The sequence below is a fragment of the Pipra filicauda genome, unplaced genomic scaffold (assembly GCF_003945595.2).
Source record: "Pipra filicauda isolate LSUMZ 115617 unplaced genomic scaffold, ASM394559v2 scaffold556_size476704_pilon, whole genome shotgun sequence".
In the NCBI taxonomy this organism is placed as follows: Eukaryota; Metazoa; Chordata; class Aves; order Passeriformes; family Pipridae; genus Pipra; species Pipra filicauda.
In genome coordinates, this window is record NW_024104705.1 from 131,145 (window position 1) to 145,215 (window position 14,071).

General features: G+C 65.4%; 1 protein-coding gene and 1 long non-coding RNA gene across 4 annotated transcripts; one reads left to right on the top strand and one right to left on the bottom strand.

The window, feature by feature from the left end:
• Nucleotides 1-2,474: 2,474 nt before the first annotated feature.
• Nucleotides 2,475-5,374, top strand: LOC113982920. The gene is made up of 2 exons (XR_003538933.2): nucleotides 2,475-3,238; nucleotides 3,801-5,374. It is a non-coding gene; the product is annotated as an uncharacterized LOC113982920 (long non-coding RNA).
• A 94-nt stretch (nucleotides 5,375-5,468) lies between these two features.
• CSPG5 (chondroitin sulfate proteoglycan 5) lies at nucleotides 5,469-13,040 on the bottom strand. 3 transcript variants are annotated; one of them, XM_027711555.2, is made up of 5 exons: nucleotides 12,883-13,040; nucleotides 10,067-11,312; nucleotides 8,875-9,063; nucleotides 7,529-7,601; nucleotides 5,469-5,866 (listed from the first exon to the last, which is right to left on the bottom strand). In XM_027711555.2, the coding sequence occupies exons 1-5, from the start codon at nucleotides 12,944-12,946 to the stop codon at nucleotides 5,705-5,707; spliced, it is 1,734 nt and encodes a 577-aa protein (XP_027567356.2). In that variant the 5' UTR covers nucleotides 12,947-13,040; the 3' UTR covers nucleotides 5,469-5,704. The 3 variants fall into 3 exon arrangements, with proteins under 3 accessions (XP_027567356.2, XP_039243284.1, XP_039243285.1); XM_039387350.1 differs by lacking the exon at nucleotides 12,883-13,040 and adding an exon at nucleotides 11,699-12,068; XM_039387351.1 differs by lacking the exons at nucleotides 5,469-5,866; nucleotides 12,883-13,040 and adding exons at nucleotides 6,290-7,063; nucleotides 11,699-12,077.
• Between the last annotated feature and the right edge of the window lie 1,031 nt (nucleotides 13,041-14,071).

A 14,071-nucleotide genomic window follows, 5' to 3' on the forward strand; every position in this document is an offset into this window, starting at 1 on the left:
GCTCCTATAAACCCTTATCCATCCATCCCTTGTGCTACCCAACAGGCCTGGAGTGGCTTTAACTGGTTTCCACCTAGCAGGTCTCAGGAGGCTTTAATGGTGTTCTGAGTGCCACAGGATGAAGTTGGGAGTGCTCGGGGCAGTCTGAGTGCACTGTTCAAACTGTCATTATTGCAGCTGCTGCTCTCGGTGGCAGCACAGCACCTTATTTATTGTGCTGGGCATCTGCTTGCAGTTGGCATCTTTGAGGGCTGGGGTTTTTTTAAAGGCTGGTTTTAAAACAAACCAGTGAACCCCTTGAATGCCTCCTTTGCCAGCTGTCTTCCCCCTTCCCTGGGTCCGGACCAACGCTCCCTTCTCGTCCTCCTCCTGCCGATGGAGCCTTTTCTTCTTCCTCTTAATGGCTCCTGCCTATTTCCATCTCAATTTGGCCCTTCTGATGTCTCCCCACATGCTTACGCTCCCCTTGGAACTGTCCTTAGTAATTTGACCCAGTTCCCACTTTCCAGAGCCCTTTTTTCCGAGCCCGAGGTCAGCGAGGCGCTGGCTCCGCAGCCCGGCTGGTTCCTGCCGTGTTTCCTGCTGGGATGGCCCCGTGTGTGCTGTTTGCAGCCTTCCTTTGAAGCCCTGCCAGTTTCCTTAACTCCTTTCACTTTTAAACGTGCCTCCCATGAGATCCCACTTCTCCAAGTGTCCCGGCGTCCCTTGTCTTTGTTTTTCCCTTTTCTCCCGCGTCCCTCTGCGAGGGCCGTGAACTCGCTCGCTCCACGCTCGGTCTCAGGCAATTTTCCTCCTGCCTTTACGTTCCAAACGGGTGGCTGGTGGCTGGTTGCCATCGCTGCCAGTGCCCCACTGCCTTCCTCTCCCAGCAGAACCAGTTCCCCAGTGCTGTGCTGGCCAGAGACACCCAGGAGCTGTTGTGGTCGAGGCCATCCCAGTGCATGCCCAGCTCGTCGTTCCCACACTGGGCATTTTACAGTTTATGAAGATTAAGAGGATTTTGCATTTCTCCTCCCTTTAAATCCAACACAGAGTCAGTTCAATACTGGAATCACTCCCAGTTCCAGCCAGACTGAAAGTAATGGAGTAATTGGTATTTCCCATCACTGAATGCTGAGATCCTGGTGCTTTCTGGCTACACAAATACCAGTGAAGGGCTCCTACAAGCCAGGAGGCAGCTCAGTGATGGTGGGAACACCTAGATGTCACCAGAGATGCTCCCACAGTGACCTACAGGACACATCTCCTCCCAAACCTGCCTTTGGGTCACTGGGAACATCCCAGAGCTCCCCATGTAACGCTCCTGTGCCAAGGGTGGGCAGAGCAGCTCCCAGGGATGGTCCAAAAGGGTTTGGGAATGGCCCCTCCTTTCCCTGTGGGCTGGAGGCTGGAGGTGGGACAGCACAGGTGGGATTCATCCACCACGTTTAGATGTGTGTGATTGGAGCTGTCTGGGCTGCAGCCACAGAGGGAGCCCGACTGTGGAGGACACGGGACAGGAGAACCGATCAGGGGAAAGGAGACACCCATCTTCCAAATGCTCCTCAAAGGAAAGGGTGTGGGACCAAAGGACAGGGTGTCAGGGTGTCTAGAAGGGCACAAGGGACAGACATGGCTCTGCCAGCTCCAGGCAGCTCAGGGAGGGATGGACAAACCTGGGATCCCCCAGGAGCAGCGTCCTGCAGCGAGGGCACTGAGCACAGGCTGACAGGGACCATGGCACTGCTGCTGCCAGCCCTTCTCCCCTCCTTCCTGGCTGGGGAACTGGACTCTTGGATGTTGAATCAGGACTCAGCCGATGAATTGGGATGGTTGGTCAGTGAGTCTGGACTCTCAGCTGGTGCACCGGGACTCTTGGGTGGTGAATCAGGACTCAGTTGTGAATCAGGACTCGGTTGTGAATCAGGACTTGGTTGTGAATCAGGACTCAGTTGTGAATCAGGACTCAGTTGTGAATCAGGACTCGGTTGTGAATTGAGACTCAGTTGTGAATCAGGACTTGGTTGTGAATTGAGACTCAGTTGTGAATCAGGACTCGGTTGTGAATTGGGACTCAGTTGTGAATTGGGACTCAGTTGTGAATCAGGACTCAGTTGTGAATCAGGACTCAGTTGTGAATTGGGACTCAGTTGTGAATCAGGACTCGGTTGTGAATCAGGACTCGGTTGTGAATCGGGACTCAGCTGATGAATCCTGACTCCGGCTATTTTGTTCCAGACAGCCGGAGCTCATCAAGGGAAGAAAAGGCTCCTTGTCTGGGGTCGTGGCTCTGGTCCTGTTGTGTGTCTGCAAGAGAAAAGAGGACGACAGGGCGAGGAGGGCCGATGCCAGCTCCCTTCCCGCGTCCCGTGCCAGCCCTTTGGGCCACAATGGGCCCGGCCCCCCCTCCAGCAAACCAACCAAGCATTGAAATTTAATGGCAGTGCCGGCCCGGCCGGCCCGGCGTGACCAGGCCTGTGATCAGAGCCCATGTGCTGCTGTGCTGGCCGGGAGGCAAATTCCTCCCCAGGGCCCGTGGAGTCGGCTCCGGTGCCCGGCACAGCACACGGTGCCTGCTCCTCACTCTGCCTGCTCCTCACTGTGCCTGCTTCTCATTGTACCTGCTCCTCACTCTGCCTGCTCCTCACTGTCCCTGCTCCTCACTGTGCCTGCTCCTCACTGTGCCTGCTCCTCACTGTCCCTGCTCCTCACTGTCCCTGCTCCTCACTGTGCCTGCTCCTCACTCTGCCTGCTCCTCACTCTGCCTGCTCCTCACTGTGCCTGCTCCTCACTCTGCCTGCTCCTCACTGTCCCTGCTCCTCACTGTGCCTGCTCCTCACTCTGCCTGCTCCTCACGGTGCCTGCTTCTCATTGTACCTGCTCCTCACTGTCCCTGCTCCTCACTCTGCCTGCTCCTCACTCTGCCTGCTCCTCACTGTCCCTGCTCCTCACTGTGCCTGCTCCTCACTGTGCCTGCTCCTCACTGTGCCTGCTCCTCACTGTGCCCCGCTCTCCCTGCTGATGGGGAGCCCTGGCCCTGGGGAATCCCTCCAAACCATGCTCCTCCCTGCATCTGGGAAAGCCAGCGTGGGATGAGGGCCCACGGGCTGGGAACAGGCCGTCACCTCCGGGGGACACTGAGGCACAGCGAGGGACACTGACCCCAGAGCCACGTGGGGCTCCAGGGCTCGTGACTCCCGGGGTGACACAGGGAACGGAGGCTGTGCCTTCCCACGGGAAACAGGAGCACTCGGGGCAGGTGAGTGGGGTCTGACGGAGCGGGAACAGCCGGGGGGAACTGTGGGGGTGACAGAATGGGGGGGCAGGGGGACAAATCCCCCCGTGCTCCTAACACGGGAGCACCCCTAGACCTGCTTAAATCCCTGTGCCCCAGTTTTGTCCCGAATCCCAGTGAGTCCCTGCAGCCCATGGGGTGAGTGGCTGCAGCCGAGGATGGCTCTGGTCCCTGGGATTCCTCCACTGGTCATCCCAAAACGAGGGGCTGCTCCAAGGAGTCCCCCCCCGGCTCTGCAGAGGGGCTGCTCCCACCACTGCCCGCCCTGGCCGTGCGTGGGCTCCTCAAAAGGGGCAAACCCGGGTGGCAGGGGAAGGTGGGCACCACTCCAAGGTGGGCACCTCTGTGTGGGGCCAGGAGAGGTCTGGGATGGAGGGGCTGTGCTGGGAAGGAGGGGCTGTGCCGTGTCACCCTCACCTCCCAGGTGTCACCCTCACCTCCCAGGTGACACTGTCCGTGATGGAGGAGCTGCACTGTGCCAGTCTCACCTCCCAGGTGACACCATCCATGATGGATCTCTCTCCAGGCAGTGTCCAGGTGGACCCACAGGCACCATGAGGAAGAATCCCAACAAGGAGCAGACGGTTTCCAGATCCCACCATCCAGCCGTGTGTTCCGTGGTTGTGCTCGTTCCCTGGCTGCCCCATCCCGCCTCTCCCTGCACCCCACCCTGCCAGCCCCTCCAAGGGCAGCTGGAGGTGAGGGGTACCCTCCCCTTCTGTCCTCTTCCCTGCATCCCCTCAGGTGTTCCTCACCCACAACCCACGTCATTCCCGGATTCCCGATCCCCTCCAACACCCCCATCCTTACCCATCCATAACCATTGCTTCTCCCCTCGCTCCTCGTGCACAGCACAGATCCTCTCCCTGCTGTCACAGTGATGCTCATCCCTCCCCAGCCCCCTTTCCCTCCCTCCCAGTCCCACGGGAAGCTCGTGCCCAGCCTCTGCCTGTGCCAGGATATCCCACCTTTCCAGGCGTTTCCTTGGACATCAGCATCTCCCCTCTGCTCAGCTGAGCTCCTGCTCCACCAGCACATTGCTCTGCCCCACCCCACCCTCTTTTACTGCTGTGTCCATGGTTTTAGCTGTCCCACAGCTCCGTGCTGGGAGAGGAATGGCACAGACCAAACCCCGACGGGGCCGGGGAGCCGCTGTCTCCGCTTCCCGTGACTCCCGGGATCCACTGCCGGCTCCCACCACTGCTCCTCATTTTTTAATCTCCCCGAGTGAGCCGAGAATTAATTATTTAGCAGCTCACAGGACACATCAGGAACACCCAATCCACGCGGAGCTGCGGCTCTGGCTCCCACCTGCCCCGGGAGAGCCCCGGGAGAGGGCCAGGAGAGGGCTGGGAGAGCCCCGGGAGAGCTGTGGCTGCATCCCTGCTGTGCCACACACTTCATATTGCCCGGTGATTAATGGCTTCGTGTGCTCTCCCCCGAGGAACCGGGAGCGTTGGCTCCTGGCTGAATCCCTCTCCAGAAGAAATCGGTTCCTGTGGGAAGCAACACGGAGCCACGGCCAGAGGGGAGGGTGGGGGGAATGCTGGGGTTCCCTGGGGAGAGATCCCTGCTCCATGCCCAGTGCCAGGGGATGGTGATGGGACCAGCCCAACCACAGCGGTGCCAGTTCTTCTCCGAGGGGATGGAAACGGAGCTGGGGAGTGACAACCCTGGGGGGTCTCATCCAAAGTCCCACTGACACCCTGGGCAGCTCTTGGGGCAGGAGAGGCTGGGAGCTGTCACCCCATGTGCACCCCCATGGCTGGGGGGACCCACAGTGGGGACAGGGATGGGGATGGGGATGGGGCAGGCCCTGGAGCAGCCCAGACACCTCCACCAAACACCCCGGGGTGTCCCATCTGCTGCGGAGCGTGTCTGGGATGGCAGCAGGACGTGCTGCACTCCTGGCCTGGCAGAGCTGGGGAGGTGTCTGGAGAGGGTGAGGAGGGGGGACCGGGCACCCACCACCCCTGGGGGACGCTCAGAGGGGACCCTGTGGAAGCAGGGACCGATCCCCACCGTGTCCACGCCGGGAGATCGCAGGCACCGGCAAGAGCCTTAACTTTAAAAAAAAAAATGGTTTATTTATTATTTCAAGATCTTCCTTTTTTTTTTTTTGTTTTTCCCTTTTTTTGTCGTTTTTACCTGTATTTCAAAAAAAGTGGGGCAAAAGTACAAAAAAAGTCAGTTGCGGGGACGGCAAAGGTTTAGAAATCACAGCGCGGAACGAACCCAAGCGAGAAACACGGAGCACGGACCAAACACCCCCACGACACGGCCGAATTAGTACCGGGATTTCTGTTTTCCTCTGTACAAAACACACCAAAGCATGCCACGGGAAAAGAGACAGCGGGAGGGCACGGCTGGGGGTGCAGGGGGGGAGCGTGGCTCCCCTCCCCTCCCTCCTCCTCCTCCTCCTCCTCGCCCTCACGTCAGGTTGTTCTGGAGGCAGTTGAGCTCCCCCCCGTCCTGCTCCCCTTTGCCGCCGTCGTGCTTGGGCGACGTCGAGTTGTGGATGTTAAAGGGCTCCTCGTCCTTCAGGCAGGATTTCAGCGAGTCCTGCAGCTTGTGGGGAGCGCTGGGATCATCCTGCGGGAGAGACGGGGGTCAGGGGGTGCTGGGGCCGGGGGGTGACCCACAGCAGGGACTGGGTGAGGGCACCGATGTCCCACCGACCCCAACGCGGGCGCTGCCCTTGCAGGGAGACACTGGGGGGGACAAATGTCCCCCCACCCAGAGGACACCTCGGCACGGGGGACCCGGTGGGCGAGAGGGTCCCACCCACCTGTGGTGACACGTGGCCGTGCCCCGCCACGGCTCCCCCACCCTGGGATGCTCCAGTTCCCAAAAGGCCCCAAAGGCTGTGCCAGCCATAGGAGCTCGTGCCAGCAATGGGAGCCTGTGCCAGCCACGGGAACCATCCCACCCAGCCATCCCAGCCACCATCCCCACCCAGTTCCTCGTCCCATTCCCAGCCCGGCTCATCCCATGGACAATGAGCAACTCCCGGCCTGGCAGGAGGCCAGAGGGGCTGGATTTATTGCGGATCCTCAGGGTACAGCTGGTCCCGCCGTGCCGCTGGCAAAGCCGGGGACACTCTTCCCCATGCCCCCCCCAGGAGCATCTTCCCCTCCCCGGGGCTGGGCTGTGCCCCGAGTTTGTCCCACATCCATGGGGGAGCGGCCCCTCCGGCACCGGGGCTGAGCTCCGGCCGTGCCGGGGGACGGCTGTGCCCGGAGGGTCCCGCTGGCACCGCTGGCACTGGTGGGGCAGGATGAGCCCTGGCACGGGGGGCTGCCAGGGCAGGACGGGCGTGGTGGTTACGGTGTTCCTGGTGCCACACGGAGAGTGACGGATGGACAGGGACACCGAGGGTGGTGTCACACGAGGACGGGAACCTCCAGCTCCTGGGCAGCGACGTCCAGCCAGTCGGGGCTGGTGCCATCAGCTCCCCATGGGATGGGCACCACCGGGGGGTCCCAAAAACCCCTTTCCCAGGGGTGTTTCTCCTTCTGATCCCTCTGCATCCTCAGTGTGCTACACCATGTGCCAAACCCTCCACATCTCGGAGGGACGAGGGACGAGTCAGACCCCGGTGAGATGCCGGGAGCGACACCGGATCCATCCCAAGGTTCATCCTCTCAGCAGTGGGAGCCGGCCCCGGGAGCCTCCTGTCAGGGCAGCTACGGCTGCTAAAGGCGTCGGAAGGTGGGAACACCGTGGATAGGGAATGGCTTAGAGGGACCTACGCTCCTCCTCCGGCTCCGCAAAGCCCTTCGCTTCTCTCTGTTCCGAGTCGAAAGACAGGAGGTTGGACGGGCATCCCGGGGGATGCTGGCGGCTGCACCCCGACCACAGCAGCAGCATCCCGGAGCGTGTCACCCTCCAGCATCACCCGCTGCCACCGGAGCCATCCGCTGCTCCTGCCGGCGATGCCACAGCCGGGGAGGATCCGCTGCCAGAGCCACGACAGCCCGGCTTGCCCGCCCTGGAAATTCCAGCCCTGCCACCCGCACACGGGGCAAAGCCATCGGGAACTCTGGAGGGTGGTCACTGGGGACCCGACAGCAAGGGGACAGAGCAGTGGCCTTGGCAGGATGGGGACAGGGGGGCAGTGCTGGGATCGGGGAGGGGGGACGGGCGAGACGTTACCGGGCAGAGGGTGGAGGGTGGGACGAGAAGCGGGACGGGAAGCGGGACGGGAAGCGGGACGGGAAGCGGGACGGGGGCCGGTGCCACGCAGCTCCTTACGTTTGGGTGGGAGCCCTCGGCGATGGTGGACAGGGAGAAGTTGTCGTTGTGCAGCTCGGACGGGGTGCGGTATCTGCGGGGGGACAGGAGGGCACGGGCTGAGAGTGGGGACCCCCCAGCACCCCCCGCACCCCTGGGGTGACCCCCGTGTTGGGAGGGTAACTGGTCCCAGTGCTGGAGGTCTGGGGGGCAAATGTCCCCAGGGATGGAGGTTTGGAACTAAATACCCCCAGATCTGGGGGCTTTAGGGGGCTAAATGTCTCCATCGGTGTGAATTTAGGAGCTAAATGTCCCCACAGATGGAGATCTGGGGGCTAAATGCCCCAAAACAAGGGGGTTTGTGGAGGTCAAATGCATCCAGATCTAAGGTTTGGGGGCTAAATGTCCCCAGGGATGGAGGTCTGGGGCTAAAAGTTCCCAGTTCTGGGGGCTACCCATAGAGATCCTAGATGGATCTCCATCTCCCAGGGATGGAGACTTGGGACTAAATGAGTTCAGTGCGACATTTTGGGGGGCTCAGAGCCCCCGTCCCCGGGGGTTTGGGGTGACCCCCGCTCTGGGCAGGGAGCGGGAAGGGCAGCCCGGGGCAGCGGGAGCTGCCGCTCCCAGGGCCGGAGAGGGAGACCCAGGGGCTGGCACGGAGCTTCCCTGCTAATTACACTTGGCACTTCCAAACACTAATTAACAGCTCATTAGGGACCGGGCTGGGAGGGCTCCCTCCTCCTTGTTCCAGGAGCTGGGCAGCAGTGGCCGCGGCGGGGGGGTGACCCAACCATTCCCTGTCTCCCCCAGCCGCGTCCGCAGCCGGGCCATTTCCCGGCGAGCCCAGCCGGTGTCCCCAGCTCCCAGAGCAGCAGATTAACTGGTGCCAGTCAGGAGCAGCTTTAAAGGATTAACCGTGGAGCAGGAGCCACATCCCTGGCCCCGCCGCGCTCCCGCCTCCGGGAGCTTTCCCACCCACACGTCACCGTGTCCCCACCGGCACTGGGGGTCCCGGTGACACCAAAGGATGGGACCGCGTCCCGCCGGGAGCTGACCACCCCCCCGCCGCGGCTGTCGGGGCGTTTGGGGACAGTTTGGGGGGTGCCAGCACTGTCCCCACAGGGACAGAGCATCACACCCAGCCCTGGTGCTACTGCCGGGAGCCGAGCCCACCCCCCGCCGCGGCTGTTTGGGGACGGTCTGGGGACATTTTGAGGGGTGCCAGCGCTGTCCCCGCAGGGACGGGATCGCGCCCAGCCCCGTCGCGATGCCGGGAGCTGAGCCCGGCCCCGCCGCGGCTGTTTGGGGACACCTTGGGGGCAGCGCGGGGGGCGGCAGCGCCGTCCCCTCCCCGCGCCACTCACTTGGTCTTGCGCAGTTTGCTGTTCTCCGTCTTGAGCAGGTAGAGCTTCTTGGCGAAGAACACGGTGAGCATGAAGAGCAGCAGCACCACGAGCGCGGCCGAGCCCACGGCCACGCACATCACCTGGAAGTCGGTGACGATGGACTCGCAGCGCGTGCCCTTGTGCCACGTGTAGTCCTGCGTGTTGCACCTGCCGGGGCACGCCGTCAGGGACCCCCGCCCCAAAACGTGTCCCCCCCGTCCCTCAGAGCGTCCTCGGGGGATGTGGCGTCTGTAATCGGGGGGATTACGGGTGTCTGGGAGAGAGGAGATTAATGGGTCCCCGAGGGGGACCTTGGAGCTGAGGGGTAGATGGGCTAAATGTCCCTAGGGATGGAGATTTGGGGGCTAAATGTCCCCAGGGATGGAGATTTGGGGGCTAAATGTCCCCAGGGATGGAGATCTGGGGGCTAAATGTCCCCAGGGATGGAGATCTGGGGGCTAAATGTCCCCAGGGATGGAGGTTTGACACCACAACACCGGGGCTGAGTGAGATGGGGACACTGGGGGCCAGCATGGTCGGGGTCCCCCACTGATGTTGGTCCCCCTCGCCGAGGGTTCCCAGCGCCGGGAGCAGCGGGAGCAGGGCTGGGGGGACCCCCGCGGGGCCGGGCTCGGTGCCAGGCGCGGGGCGCGTCCCGATCCGTGCGGCACAGGCGGCACCGGCCTCCCCGGCGCATCTGCCGGGGCCGATTAGCGCGGCCGCCCCGGAGCCGCGGCTGCACAGCCCTGACCTAATTCCTGCCCAGCCGCCGCTCGGGGGGCAGGGAAACCCCTCCGCGTCCCGGCGGGATCGGGATGCGGGGCCGGAGGGACCTGGGTGAGGGGCAGAGGCTGGAGAGCCTGGGAATGGGGTACAGGGGGATGGAGAGGTCAGGGATGGGGTGCATGGAGGATGGAGATACTGGGGATGGAGTAAACAAGGGATGGAAAGACTGGGAATGAGATGCACGGGGATGGAGAACCCAGGGACGGGTTACATGGGGATGGGAAGACTGAGAACGGGGTACAGGGGATGGAGAGCCCAGGGAGGGGATGCCCAGGGATGGAGAGCCCCGGGATGGGATACAGGGGACGGAGAGCCTAGGGATGGGGTGCCCAGGGGTGGCGAGCCCCCACATGTCCCCCAGCCCCCCCAGGGCCCCCGTCCTTACCGGCAGAAGGCCCCGTGGCTCTCCACCAGGTAGCACTGGCCGCCGTTGTGGCAGTAGCTGGGCACGAGGTCGCAGAGGGAGCGGCAGGAGCTGTTGTGCCGCACGTACCCGCTCCGGCACTCGGAGCCGTTGTCGGGCTGGCCCCGCTCCCCGGGCCGCGGCCAGGCCGTGGGGCTGCCCCCGGCCACGCCCGACGGCAGCGGGGCCGCGTCCCGGCGCCCGGTGGGCCGGGGGTCCCGCGGGGCCGGGGCGGCGCCGGGCACGGCCGAGGCGGGCGGCCGGTAGCCGTTCTCATCCTCCAGCTCCCTGTCTTCCTCCTCCTCCTCTTCCTCCTCGTCCTCCAGCTCGTCCTCGTCGTCCCCGTCGGCGTAGAAGGAGGTGGTGGGGTAGAAATCGGCGTCGTCGAAGGGCGTGAAGTCGTCGTAGAGCTCGTGGAGGGCCCAGGGCGTGGCCGCCCCGTCGGGCTCCCGCCGCCGCGCAGACCCGGCCGCCTCCCGGCCGGCCCCGGGGAAGCCCCCCAGTCCGTCGCCCCCCTCGAACAGCTCGTAGTAGTCGACGTCGATGATGTCGGAGCCCAGCCGGCCGGGCGGCGGCTTGGCCGGGCCCGTGGCCGCCGTGATGGGCTCCTGCAGCCACGTCAGGTCCGTCCAGCCGCGAGCCCCCTGCGCCGGGGCCGGGCTGGACGGGGCCGCCCAGAGCTCCGGGGGACCCCCCGAGTCCCCCGCGGCGGCGGGCACGGGGCTGGGCTCGCCCAGCACGGGGCTCTGGGGCGCGGCCGAGCCCCCGGCCACCGGCAGCAGCTCAGATTCGGCCGAGTCGGTGGCGAGCTGGGGGCCGGGGGGGCTGGGCGGGGCGGCCGGGAGCCCCCCGACGCCCCCCGGGCTGGGCAGGGAGGCCGCCGTGGGCCGCTCGCCGCTCCCCGGCTCCTCGGGGCTGCCCAGGGCCACGGGCACCGTCCCCCCGGCCCCGGGCCAGGTCACGGCCCCGGGGGGCACGGCGCTGGCATCGCCCTCCCCGGAGCACCCCGGGCACCCCTCCGGCGTCGCCGACGGGTCCGTGGTGGCCGTGCCCCGCCCGGGGGGCTCTAGCTGGGGTCCTGCCGCGGCCCCCTCGGGGCTGGTGCTGTTGCTGGGTCCCCCCGGGGGGGCTCCGCTCGCCAGGTCCCATTTCGGGGGGCTGCTCTCCAGTGAGCCCTCCCAGGCTCTCCCCTCGGCATCGCTGGTGTTTTGGGGGGGCCGCTCAGATGCTGGAGGGGGACAAGGAGAGAAAGGCGTGTCAGAGGTGCCCCCGCACCTCTGGGAGGATGTGGCAACCTGGGGGGGTCCCGACAGGCCCTCACCTGCTTGACCTTGCACACACCAGCACCCCAACAAGCTATCTGGGGGGGGGGTGTTGCACCCTGAATCCTTGAGCCTCTCCCGGGGACCAAAGGGATGAACCCCTCAGAAACCCCCAGCTCTGATGGTGCCCCTGCACCCAGTCACCCCCACAACTCTGTGACCCCCCTGCAATAGAGACACCCCCCCCAGCACAGCCCCTCCCAAACCAAGATGCCCCTGGCCCAGCCCCCTCAGCTGCCCTGCAAGGGGGTCCAGCCCTCCTCTGGTTCCTGTAAATGCACCCCATACACACAGGGGGATTCAGCTCCCTGGAATGGGATCCAGACTCCCCCTCGCCCAGCAGATCCAGCCCCCTCTGTGAGGGGATCCAGCCCCCTGCAGTGGAATCCAGCCCCTTCCAACGGGATCAGCCCCTCTGGTTCCTGTATATGCATCTCACATACAAAACAGGATTCAGCCCTTCCCACAACGGGATCCAGCCCCTACAAGGGGATCCAGCCCCCTGCAACAGGATCCAGCCCCCTTCCAAGGGGATCCAGCCCTCTCTGGTTCCTGCATAAACATCCCATATGCACGACGGGATCCAGCCCCCTGCAAGGGGATCCAGCCCCCTTTCAAGGGGATCCAGCCCCCTTTCAAGGGGATCCAGCCCCCTTCCAAGGGGATCCAACCCCCATCCAAGGGGATCCAGCCCCCTTCCAAGGGGATCCAGCCCTCCTCCGGTTCTTTCAAGTGCACTTCATATGCACAACGAGATCCAGCCGCTGCAACAGGACCCAGCTCCCTGCAAGGGTATCCAGCCCCCTTCCAAGGGTATCCAGCCCCTCCTGCAATGGAATCCAGCTCCCTTCCAAGGGGATCCAACCCTCTCTGGTTCCTGCAAGTGTGCCCCATAATCCCAAGAGGATCCAGCCCCTGCAAGAGAATCTTGTCCCTCCTGCAAGGGGCTCCAGCCCTTCCCTGCCTCCTGCAGATGCTCCCCCTACACACGCGGGGATCCAGCCCCTGCCGCAGGGGATCCGGCCCCCGGCGAGGGGATTCCGGCCGCCCTGCAAGGGGGGATCCAGCCCCACGCCAGGGATCCGGCCCCACGCAAAGGATCCAGACCCCACCGCAAGGCATCCGGCCCCCGGCAAGCGGATCCCGCCCGCCCTGCAAGGGGATCCAGCCCTTCCCCGTCTCCTGCAGATTCCACCACGCATAAAGGGGATCCAGCCCCGGCAACAGGATCAACACCACCACCCCCCGCAACGGGATCCAACCGCCCCCCGGGGATCCACCTCCCCCCCGGGGATGCAGCCCCCGGCAATGGGATCCAGCCCCGGGCTGGGGATCCCCCCCCCCGCCCCGCAGCCCCCGCCCGCTCCCCAGCATCCCCCCCGCTCCCCACCCGGGGGATCCCCCCGCGCCGGGATCCGCCCCCCCGGCCCCATCCCGCGTCCCCCCCGTGCCCGCTCCCCGCGGTCCCGAACGCACCGAGGGCGCCGATCACGAGCAGCAGGGCCAGGGCGCGGGGGGCGCGGGGGGCGCGGGGGGCCATGGCGGCATGGAGGGACCCCGGCTGGGCCAGGGGCCGGCACCGGCAGCGGCTCCGCCCGCCCCGCTCCGAGCGAGCCGCGCCGAGCCGAGCGGAGCCGCGCCGAGCCGAGCCGGGGGGCCGGGCCGGGCGGCGGGGGCGGGACCGGGGACGCGGCGGCGGCACCGGCAACGGGCACGGGCACCGCACCCCCCCGGCACCCCCCAGCATCGGCATCCTCGGGGGGGGACACTGGGGGACCCATCCCGGCAGCAGCATCCCCGGGGGGGCACAAATCCCGGCCCCCCCAGCATCGGCATCCCCGGGGACGGCGCTGGGGGCACATCCCTGTACCCCCCCGGCATCGGGGGAGACCCATCCTGGCACCCCCCGGCATCGGCATCCCAGGAGGGGGACGCCGAGGGGCACATTCTGCCTCTCCCCCGCATCGGCATCCCTGGGGGAAGAACCGGGGGGCACATCCCAGCTCCCCCCCAGCACCGGCGTTCCCTGTGGGGGGATACCGGGGAACCCCTCCCGGCACCCCCAGCATCGGCAGCCCCCGTGACCCCACCCACCCCCAAAGTGCTGCTCTGTGGGGCGGCGTCCCTGCACCGGGACCCCCCCGCACCCCCCAGCATCGGCATCCCCGGGGGGAGGCACTGGGGGGCACATCTTGGCACCGGCATCTCTGGGGGGCACCAGAGCACCCCCCAGGACCCTCCAGCACCACGGGACACCTCCCGGAATCCCCCGGCACCGGCAGCCCCCTCTGACCCCCCCGACTGCTCCTGCACTGGGCGGGGACACGTCCCTGCACCAGCTCCGGGGTCCCCTCCCAGCATCCTCAACTAGAGGGGGGACCCCCATTGCACCCCCGAGCCCCCCACTCCTGCACGGCCCTGGGGGCAAAGTCACTGCCCGGGGGCACCGCGGGGCTCTGGCCCGGAGCGGGGGCTGTGACCACTCACACCCCCCCAGCAGAGACCCCAGTGTGGGGTCAGACCCTCCCTGACCCCCGTGTGGGCTCCCCACAGCCACGGGGCCACTTCCCGGTGCCAGAGTGGTCCAGGTGCCACCAGGTGCCACCAGGGCCTCTGTCATCTGTGACCCATCCCCAGGGGCTGGGGATGAGGGCAGGGGTACAGG